The sequence below is a fragment of the Cryptotermes secundus genome, unplaced genomic scaffold (assembly GCF_002891405.2).
Source record: "Cryptotermes secundus unplaced genomic scaffold, Csec_1.0 scaffold745, whole genome shotgun sequence".
Lineage (NCBI taxonomy): Eukaryota > Metazoa > Arthropoda > Insecta > Blattodea > Kalotermitidae > Cryptotermes > Cryptotermes secundus.
The window spans coordinates 58,705-69,889 of record NW_019719369.1 but is presented as its reverse complement, the minus strand read 5'-3'; the positions used below and the strand labels follow the sequence as shown (position 1 = coordinate 69,889).

The following is an 11,185-nucleotide window of genomic DNA, read 5'->3' as shown; positions in this document are numbered from 1 at the left end:
TTACGGTAATAGGCGAGTTCCCGCCCCGCCACTCCCCTCCGCGGTGACGTCACCGAGGGATATCGCGGTCGCTAGGCAACGCGAGTCAACAGCGGCGACGTTACGATAGTAACAGCGGTTACCTCTGCTAGCGTTGCATAGCAACACAGCGCCAGGCAAAAGGGTGCCTATTACGCGGCCGTTTTCCGTATGGTCCGATCGAGGCTACATGAGGCGCAGCGAAGGCTATTCACAGTCAGTTCTAATGTGGCTACCAGCGAGTTCTACTGCAGCCGCCGAGTTGTAAAGTAACCGTCAGCCGACTACAAGTTGGAGTATAGCAGCCGTCGCGGAAAGAAGAACCGGACGTGTGTGTGATTGTGTAATCGGGAGCGTGTGATACAGTGATACAAAGCTCCCCTACTGTAAACGTGTAGACTACTGAAGACAGAGTGAACTGATTTGCGCATAGGGTTATAAAGTGTGAAACCCGCAACAGTGTTAACAGATTAATGCGATTAGGGTTATAAATTGTGAAACCCCGCAACTGTAAGATAAGCAATTGTAGCCGTTATTTGTAGGTTGTTAAATAAACCAATTAACCATCTCTACGGCGTCTTCAGTAACGCAAACACGTTACAATATGTTGAACTGATACATCACTCATCCACTTGTTTCCATCTCTAAGGCAACATTTAATGCAAGGGATACAACAAAGGAAACACACTGTGGACACTGCAATATGAAGGTAGTGGGAGTGAAGTGTGGGCACACATTCTCAGATGATGGTGATATGCAATAATAGCTTGTAATATATTGACATAGGAACTGATACAGCGCTGATACAGGGCCGAAACATGTCGCAACAGTAAAAATAAAATATGATTTTATTGACATTTTAAAATAAAAGTTTATCTTTCATTAGAGACAGAAACAAGTGATTATCCACCTGTCTCTTGGTCTTCCTAGTGGTTTCTTTCCTCCTGGTTTTCCCACCAATATCCTATATGCATTTCTCTTCTCCCCCATTCTTGCTACATACCCTGCCCATCTCATCCTCCTTGACTCGATCATTCTAATTATACTTGGAGAAGAGTACAAGTTATGAAGCTCCTCGTTATGCAGTTTTCTCCAGCCTCCTGTCACTTCATCCCTCTTTGGTCCAAATATTCTCCTCAGCACCCTGTCCTCAAATACACTCAGTCTATGTTCCTCCCTTAAAGTCAGAGACTAAGTTTCACACCCATACAAAACTGGAAGCAACACTTGTCTTTGGACTGTCTTTTCTCTCTCTCTCTCCCCCCCCCCACACACACATACACATATGCACACACTAGAAAGACCCCAAGACTTTTTTCATCATAGACCATTAATCAAATTGTAATGAAATTCCGTAAAAGAGACCATGCATAAAGATATCTGGCCTTGTTCACTTTCCGCTTCACTGCCTCACATTGTGCGTGAAAGCATAAATGCTAATGGAAATACCTGTACTATATAAACACATGGAGCATGAAACAGTAATGTATCCAAAATCAGGCTGTGCTATACATATGTGTACAGTTTCTCTTTTAACCTCTTGTGCCACAGCTAAGGTAGTCATCAGCTTCTAACCATGGTGGCCCTAGTTCAATCCCAGGGTAGCCCATGTGGAATTGTTGTGGACAGTATACTAGGGTAGATTTTTCTCCAAGCATTTTAGTTTTCATCTGACAACTATCATCTGACAAACACTCCATACTTATCTATCAGGGACTGGTACAATGAGCCCATTTAAGGCCACAATACCAAGGGACTAATTTTCACCCCAGTTCTGTAAACAAAATGAAACCCTTTGCCACTTTAAATTTTCTGTCACTGTAAGTCCACTTAGTTAAAATGCACTACACAGGGTGTAACTGGAAGGTGCAGACAAACTTTTGACACATTCCATGTACCAAAACAAGAAAAAATGTCCATATTAACATGTGTTAAAAATAATATTATATTTCAGCATCCTGTTGCATTGAAGTATCACTCGTTGCAGTTTCTCTTCCATCTTTAATGCAACATACTTTCTATTTTACAATGGGGTACCCAAAAGAAACCGAACTAATTTTTTTGTGGGCAGAGCTTTTGTAGTACTGCGTTTTGCCGCTATGAGCACATAGAGCTAACATTCCTGAGTCGATAAGCCGACTACCGTTGCTTCAGAAGGTAAGCACTAGATTTGGCAGAGTTTATAGTGACAACTGTTTTGTGTGATCGTCGTTTTTGCAATGGCTGATTTTCGTGAACAGCGCCCGGCAGTGAAATTCTGCTTTTTGCTCGGGAAAAGTGGAACAGAAACTCTTGAAATGTTAAAAACGGTGTACAAGGACAATGCTATGGGGAAAACTCAAGTGTTTGAGTGGTTTTCCCGTTTCAAAAATGGTGAAATGTTAATTGATGACAAACCTCGTTCTGGTCATCCTTCCATGGCCCGAACACATGAAAATGTTGAAAAAATTCGTGAAATCATCAAGGAAGATCGACGACAGACCATTGAAGAAATTGTGGAGCTGTTGGGAGTGACTTGGAGCTCAGCGGCCAGATTTGTGGCAGTCGGGTGACTGGTTTTTCCATCATGACAATGCCCTTGCTCACACAGCCCTGTCTGTATGACAATTCTTGACCAAAAATGGTATGACCCATGTTCCTCACCCTCCATACTCACCCGACCTTGCCCCGTGCGACTTCTTTTTTGTTTCCTCGAATGGAAAGAGACATGAAAGGAAAAAAACGACGGAGGCGCTGTCAAGCATCTTAAAAGATGAATTTAGACAGTATTTTGAAAAATGGAATAAAAGACTAGTGTATTAGTGTAAGTGGAGAGTACTTTGAAGGGGATTGAAGGTTTGTGCTTAATATATGAATAAATAAGTTAAAAAAAAATAAGTTCGGTTTCTTTTGGGTACCCCCTCATATATTATACTAAACTTACATTCAACTCCTTGCACAAGGAACACCAAATAAATACACAACCAGGGGAGCAGCACAGAGAAGCTGCAATATGAAGATAGGAAAAGAGTAGACATTTGTTACACACCAAAATTGAGAATGATGACAATGTACATCAACAAGTGGGCACAGTGCAGCAGATTCCATCAAGATGTGTTTGTGAACAGATGTTTATATCAACATTTTTTCTTGTTTTGATACGTGGAACTCGTGCCCAAAGTTTGTCTGCACCTTCCAATTACATACTGTACATATTGTTATAGTAAATTAAGTACATCAGATGACATTTAAATTTGTTACACTCTATTTTCTAGGGGCAGCAAAACTTACTATATGAATTATTGTAAATTTTACTTTTATTTCAGGCTGAAGCATATAAGACACTTGCCAGAAAAGTAATAACATTCTTAAAGAAGCAAGAAGTTCCAGAAAACAAAATATGAACTTCAGTGTGGAAGATGTGTATCTAATATATGTATATAAAATGTAACTATTCTGTTTCCTACTGTAGACCTAATGCAAAACACCCAAATATTTAGTCCATACTCTTGCCAGTATGTATAGTAGTGACAACTGTTGAATTACTGCACAGATATTGCAGTCAAGTTTAGACTGGGAACTGAATCCTTATTCACATATTTCTTTTTAATTATATAAGTGAACTTCACTTCATTTAGGTATTATTCGTTCTTCAGATTTTGAGTTACTACATATTGTCATGCCAATCACAGTGACCACATGGTCTAAGACATGAACAGTCTTAACTTGCTTGAATGCTGGGATCATGGGTTTGAATACCATGCAAGGTATGGATGTCTGTGTGTGTTTCTTCTGTGTAGGTAGTGGCCTTGTGATGGGCTGATCCCCTGTTCAAGGAGTCCTACCGACTGTGTATAGGATCAAGAAACTGAAAAAGTGACCAAGTTCCAACAAAAGGACTCTAGAGCCACAGATAGTTATATTGTCATATCAACCAGGCAGGCACTTCTGCTTTTTATGGATAACAGTTTAGAAGACACAAGGAATAATTATAAACCAACATGTGAAACCTACAGGAAGTACGAGAAGATCTGTTTCTTCTACACCATTACTCTCTGCTGGCTCAGTTGATGGTTATGCCAGCTTAATTAAAGGTGTTTATTTCAGTGTTTTTGGAGCCATGTTTGGCAGAAATTGTAATCTGCATATTTTATTACAATAAAACCTTGTATATATTCAATATATTCACAACAGAAACTCCTTTTATTCAAATCAATTTAATTGAGCCCATTTTGAAGAAGGTTCAGTAGTAGTGTTCCGACACTGCAGTGATTCACAATTCATGAAGGTAAGTAGGTAAACATGTGTGCCCAAGATCTTGCAGAACCAGTTCAGAAGCACAGTCATTTCGCAGATCAAGTCTATGTTAAAGTGCAAGTGCCCTCTTTTCATGTCATAATCCTATCATTCTGAGTAGCAACTTCAGTAATGGATTCCTCCAGTATATGGGATAGGCAAGGAAGCCAGGATAGCTCAGTCGGTGCAGTGACTAGACTGGGGAGGGTGTGAGCAAAGAATCAAAGTTCAACTCCCAACAGGGGCAAGATATTTTCCCTTCTCTACAATGTCCAGACTGGTTCAAGCCAACCCAGTCTATTCAGTGGTCATCAGGAGCACTATACAGTCTGAGATACTGAGAGTATTATTATTGTTACCGGTATTAGGAGCTCGCAATCCTTGCCGGTTGTCAAAAAAGCTGAAAGATCTAAGGCACTATTTGTCTCTCAGTTTAGCCCTGAGGTTACTGCTGATTATGTGCACAAATCATTGAAGGAGCAATTGCGTCTAAAACAGTTGGTCTGCACCAGACTCAAAACTAAATTCAACTCGTACTCTTCCTTTCATATCTCTGTATTGGAAGACGAATTTGCTCTAGTAAATAGCACTGGTGTCTGGCCTTCTGGTTGCTTGATTGCTCCATAATATGGTAAGCTTACTGCGGACCAGATATTTATCACCAGCACACCTGAAGTGGTGGCTCCCGCTGCTGCTGTTAAACCTGCAGCAAATCCAGCGGGTAACGATGGGGCTAACGGAGGCAGCTCGACATCCACATAAACATGGCCTCTTTCAGTGATGTGAACACGAGTCGTTCGGCCATGTCACATGCGAATTTCAGTAACTGTCTTGGCACATACTATCAAAGCTTGAATTTTATGACATGTGCGCCTCCAATTACGACATAATGTGTCTGTCCGAGACATTGCTCAACAACCTGTGCTACGATCACAATCTGTTTCCTAACCAGTACACCGTTTACTGGTTTGACCGGCCACACATAAACAAGGCTTGTGGTGGTGGCGTATTAACAGGCATTACCGCTAGCCTGGACTCCTGCAGTCGCAGGTATGATTTAGAACTCTGTTCTGAATGTGTGTGGGTCAAGGTTCCCACTGCTGCTGGCATAAACATGCTTATTGGTAACCATTACTTCTCCCCTGACACCAAATCAGAAGTCATTACTGCCTACTTTCGACAACTTGAAAACAATCTAGACATGAACAATACTCGTGTCATATTACTCGGTGACTTCAATGCTCCTGGATTCAACTGGGAGAACGGGACACCTCTTTCGACTTGTCATCATTATTCTAAATTCAAAGGGACTCTATATACACCTCTACACGTTTTCGTGGCCTAAGGCAGTGCCTTGAAGCTGTCGACACTCTTGCCATGCTTGACCTAGTATTTGCAAATTTCACTGATCGAAAGTCTGTTCCTGCCGACTCTGGATTGGTCACGCCTGATATATATCACCCTCCTTTGAATATTGATGTGCTGTTACCTAAGTTAACAGTAATTTAAAATGTGAGTTCAGTTATCAAAACTTTGCAGCAGGAAACTATATCTAATTTCAGAAAACAGAGATCCAGTTCCATTCATCTAGAAGTTCATGGTACACACCTAGTCCAGCCCGAAGCTGTTGCTGATGCATTCGCTAAGCACTTTAAATCTGTTTACAATAACCACTGCTCTAAGGTCATTCACCCTCTCTCGCAATCTTCTGAATTTTTATCCCCTGCCCCCATTTCTGATGCCGATGTCTACAAAGCCATCAAGAGACTAAAACCATCAAAATCTGTTGGGCTTGACGGTATTCCTGGTTTTATCATCAAAGGTGGTGCAGGTATTTTTATTCCTATACTTAGGCATATATTTAACTTGAGCCACATGCAGCAGTATTTTCCTGCTGCATGGAAAGAATCTGCTGTTGTACCAGTATTTAAAAGAGGCAATCATGCCACTGTGAGCAACTACAGGCCTATTTCTATTCTCAGTAATTTCTCTAAATTGTATGAATTCATTATTCATGATCATGTTTCTCATTTCACTAAATTTAATTCTAACCAACATGGCTTTACCAGAACTAAATCTACAGTTACCAATTTGGTGACGTTTCTCGACTTCTTGACGCCTGTTGTCCGCAGTCAGTGTCAAGCTGATGTTGTCTATTTTGATCTATCTAATGCTTTTGACCTCGTCCCTCACAATATGCTCTTGCATAAATTAAGCTCCTTCGGATTCTCTGATGCTTATGTTAGCTTGTTTTGCAGTTACTGAGCCAGTCTCGGGTTCGCGTTTCTGGCACTCTCTCCCTGCCTTTTCATGTAACGTCCGGTGTGCCCCAAGGCTCCATTCTGGGGCCTTTTCTTTTCAACGTATTTATAAATGACCTATGCAACTCCGTTAACTACTGTAAATTTCTAATTTTTGCCGATGATCTAAAAATTCTCCACATGATTGCCTCTTACTGCAATCTGACATTAATTCCGCAAGTGACTGGTGCACTGCTAACTCCATGAAACTTAATATTGCTAAAATGCATGTTGTATCATACACCAGAAAAACAAATTTTCTGAGCTACGAGTATCAGCTTTGTCATGATATCATTACACGTACCAGCAGTCCTTAATATTAAGGACCTGGGTGTTTTCTTTGTTTCAAAGTTACATTTTCACACACATGTTAATTACATATTTTCTGAATGCATAAAGCTTTTAGGCCTTATTCGCTCCATTACCTACAGGTTTTCCTCCCTGGAGAGTCTGTATGTACTATATTTTACTTTAGTCAGATCCACGTTGGAATATGCCTCAGTAGTTTGGAACTCCATCACCTTGACTGATGCCAATAAGCTTGAGCACAACCAGCAGAAGTTTGCGTCCATCTGTTTTTATCGTTTTTTCCCTCATATTTCATATAATTATACTAATGCTTTAGAGAAATTAAGTCTACAATCTTTACATAAACGGAGACATCAACTTGATGCACCTTTTCTTGTTCAGGTCTTTCGTGGTCTTAAATCACGTGCTTCTCTTTTGGAAAATGTTAGCCTTTGTGTTCCTCCCAGCAATCTTAGGGACTTCTCATTGTCTGGTGTTTGTCCCTCTAATAAACACTGTCCTTCTGCTCGGTGCGCCTCTGCTGCCAACGCGGTGGGTAAAGGTCTCGACATATTTGCAATCGGAACAGTTTCTGTCAAACATATTTCGCATGTAAATGAAGAAAAAGTTGGAGTCAATTAATATATTTATACATTGATCCATTAAAACTTGAATTGTTTTATATTTTATTGCTGCCATGTCTACTCCAATCAAATTGAAATTTCTCACTTCTCAATGATAGGTTTGATTTATGTTGATAGAGATATTATTATAATTATTAACTGAGTTATTATTATTATTATTACTTATACTTATTATTTCCTACTGGTGAGCTCAAGCAGAACGGACGTGCTGTGCTTGTGCTCCTGACCGCTTGAGTGCCTAGTCTCTCTCTGTGTGTACAGGCCTGTCGCTGCTTAGGTATGGCCAGTAAGGAACACTGTCGGCTCTGCGAAAAGCTATTTTATGGAAAGCAAAAATCTATTCATTGTGGCATGTGCGATTTGCGCTTTCATTGTAATTGTGTGTCTAATTGTGCGTCGGAGCCCAGTGTCAGCGCAACCACTGGTAAGTCTGCTTACAAATGTGACAATTGTATTAAACTAACGGGGGATGCTGCAAACGAGCATTCTTTCTGCAATAGTAACCAGAAGGAAGCAATTTTTGCAGAGCTACCGTGTACTGCTTCGTGTATAGGGGATAAAGATTCCCTCAGCGTGCAGCTGGAAATACTTCGCACCAATAACATCTGTACCAATGGTAGAATCTATAGTCGTGATGCTGTCGAATCTCAGCAGTGAAGTTCAGCAGCTTAGAATCGACAACGAAGCCACGAAGATGCAACTGCGTGAACTTCAACAGGCGCCCTCACACGTGCAATAAACATGGCGTGAGGCTGCTACATCTGCCTTAATTACAGCAGAATCATACAGGGATGTTGTGTATGCAGTAAATGGAAACCCTATTGTCGCCAACGGCCGCCAAGTTCGCAGCTCCTGCTATGAATTCACTACCTGAGCCATCCGTAGTCATGGGTGAAAACCATTCGGGTGGTGCTTTTGTAACGTTAGTTAAGAAGTTAAGAGCGTTAAGAGGAAGCTAGTAGCCCCATCTCTTGTTAACACTGTGGCCAATACCTCCAAGAAACCCAGGGTTGCCATGATCGGAGTGAGAAGCTCTTCTCTCTCTGTTGTGCAGAAGAGGGTCCGTATGAAGTCCCTTTTTGTCTCTAGGTTTTCCCCAGATGTAACATCATCTGATGTTGAGACTTCTCTTAAGGATCAATTGCAGCTTGCTTCACCTGCTTGCACCAGGCTAAAAACTAAATATAACTCATATGCATCATTTCATGTCTCTGTTGCAGAGGATGATTTTCATCTCATTAATAATACCAGAGTCTGGCCTAACGGCTGTTTAATCGCTCCTTTTTATGGGCGATTAAGCTCTGACCAAATTTATACTGTTGAAGAATCAGAGATTTCTCGGCCTTGCTCCCCTGGTGCAGGTAATGTTTGTCCCCTTACTCCCCCGTCCATGGATCCTATAGGCGATTCCGTAAATACGGTAAACAATGTCATTGCCCAGAGGGAGGGCGCTTCTGTACATAGTTAATGGTTAGCAAGCCTGATAACAACACAAGTTGTTTTGCCAGGTCTCGCAAACATCCTGGCAAATGTTTTGACATATATTACCAAAATGTCAGAGGTCTTAGGACTAAAGAAGTCGAACTTTACGACAATATCTGCTCCACGGACTACAATATTATATGTTTAACTGAGACATGGCTAAATGACCTGTGTTACGATCATAATTTATTTCCTGACTGCTATACAGTTTTCCGTTCTGACAGGGCATCTGTAAATAAGACGCGTGGTTGTGGAGTTCTCACTGCACTATCCTCCATAATTCGCTCCTGTAAACGCAGATACAATTTAGAATCTTGTGACGAATGTGTATGGGTTGAAATCCCCACTTCAGACGGCCTTAACTTACTCATTGGAAATCATTACTTTCCACCTGATGCTAATCCTGAAAACACTGCTAATTACTTTCATTATTTAAAAAACAATCTGGATACCCATAATTTTCGAGTAATTATGGTTGGGGATTTTAATGCCCCTGGTTTTGACTGGAAAAGTGGTCTAGCTCTGCCCAATTCCCATTATTACTCTAAACTTAAGGGAGATGCGATCTACACTTCCACATGTCTACTAAATCTTAATCAGTGCATTGATGTCAGCAGCAGCAATCTACTTGATTTAATTTTTTCTAACTTAAGCGACATAAGTATTACTCCTGTTGACTCTGGACTTATAGAGCCTGACAATTACCATCCCCCATTAATTATCAATATTTGTTTGTCCCTTGCCACTTGTATTCAAAATTATAAATATCTGTACCATAAATTTTTGCCTGGGGATTATGCACTGCTTTATAATAATCTCTCAACTTACGTCTGGTTCTGTGTATATGGTACCACCTCCGTGGATTCTGCTGTTGCCGGCCTCAATGCTGCTGTTCAAGATGCCATGGAACATGCAATTCCCCGTGGCATCATAAACACTCATGTGAAATTCCCACACTGGTATTCTAGTTCCTTAAAGTATTACATAAGGAAAAAGAACTATTTTTACAGAGGTTTTAAAAAAGAGAAATACAAATGCCTTTACCAAAAATTTTCCTTTTATCGTAAGCTAGTTAACATTACTATTAAGTCTGACAGACTTAGATGGTTGAAAACTGTGGACGAAAATTTAAAGTCGCAACCCAAGCAATTCTGGAAATATGTGGCCTCCTTTAGGAAAAGAAATTCTAATTCCATCCAGCTTGAGGGTAAGCATTTAATTGAACCTAATGACATTGCTGATTAATTTTCAAAGCATTTTCAAACAGTATACCAAAATCCTGGTCCTATTGTCTTACCTTTAGCGTCTGTTTCTGATGTTAACAAAGCTATTAAGCGCCTGAGACCATCCAAATCCGTTGGAGTCGACGACATCCCTGGATTCATTATTAAGGGTTGTACTGATATATTTGTATATACTCTTAGTTTAATCTAAGCTTATCTCAGCATTACTTTCCCTCCCTATGGCAGCAACTGTCCCTGTTCTCAAAAAAGACAAAAGCACCTCTGTTAGGAATTATAGGCCTATATCCTTACTGATAAATTTTTCTAAAATATTCGAATTTATTGTTCATGAACATGTTTCTCATTATCTGAAATAAAAAAATATCCCTTATCAGCAGGGCTTCTCGAAAACTAAATCCACAAGCACCAATTTGGTGACTTACGTTTATTTTATCTCCCCTATAGTTGGCTCCCAGAGACAAGCTGATGCCATTTATTTTGATCTCAGCAACGCATTCGACCTTGTCCCACATTCTCTTCTTCTTCACAAGCTTAGTGCTATTGGGCTTTCTGGTGGTTATGTAAGCTGGTTTCACAGTTACCTATCCAACTGGAAATCCCAGGTCCGTGTTTCTGGTGTTCTTTCCTCACCTTTTGAAGTTCTCTCTGATGTACCTCAGGTATCTGTCTCGGGACCCCTTCTCTTCACTGTGTTTATTAATGACATGTGCGATGCAGTTGCCCATTCTAAGTGTCTTTTTGCTGATGACGTCAAAATTTACCGAGCCATTAGTTCTCCTCAGGACTGCTATCTACTTCAGTCTGATGTTAACTCTATACAAGGTTGGTGCATTGCTAACTGTATGAAACTCAACATCAGTAAAACTAAAGTTATATCCTTCTCCAGGAAAACCAACGTACTTATCTATGATTATAAACTTTGTCAATCGTCAAT

At 40.5% G+C, this 11,185-nt stretch overlaps 1 protein-coding gene across 4 annotated transcripts in view; it reads left to right on the top strand.

The window, feature by feature from the left end:
* Nucleotides 1-3,753, top strand: part of LOC111865190 (iron-sulfur protein NUBPL) — a 44,073-nt gene extending 40,320 nt beyond the window's left edge. For all 4 annotated transcript variants that reach the window (XM_033751769.1, XM_033751767.1, XM_023853030.2 and 1 more), the window contains one exon: nt 3,324-3,753. In XM_033751769.1, the coding sequence (XP_033607660.1) occupies nt 3,324-3,401 (78 nt within the window). In that variant the 3' untranslated portion in view covers nt 3,402-3,753. The remainder of the gene's footprint in view (nt 1-3,323) is intronic.
* The last annotated feature ends 7,432 nt before the right edge of the window (nt 3,754-11,185 follow it).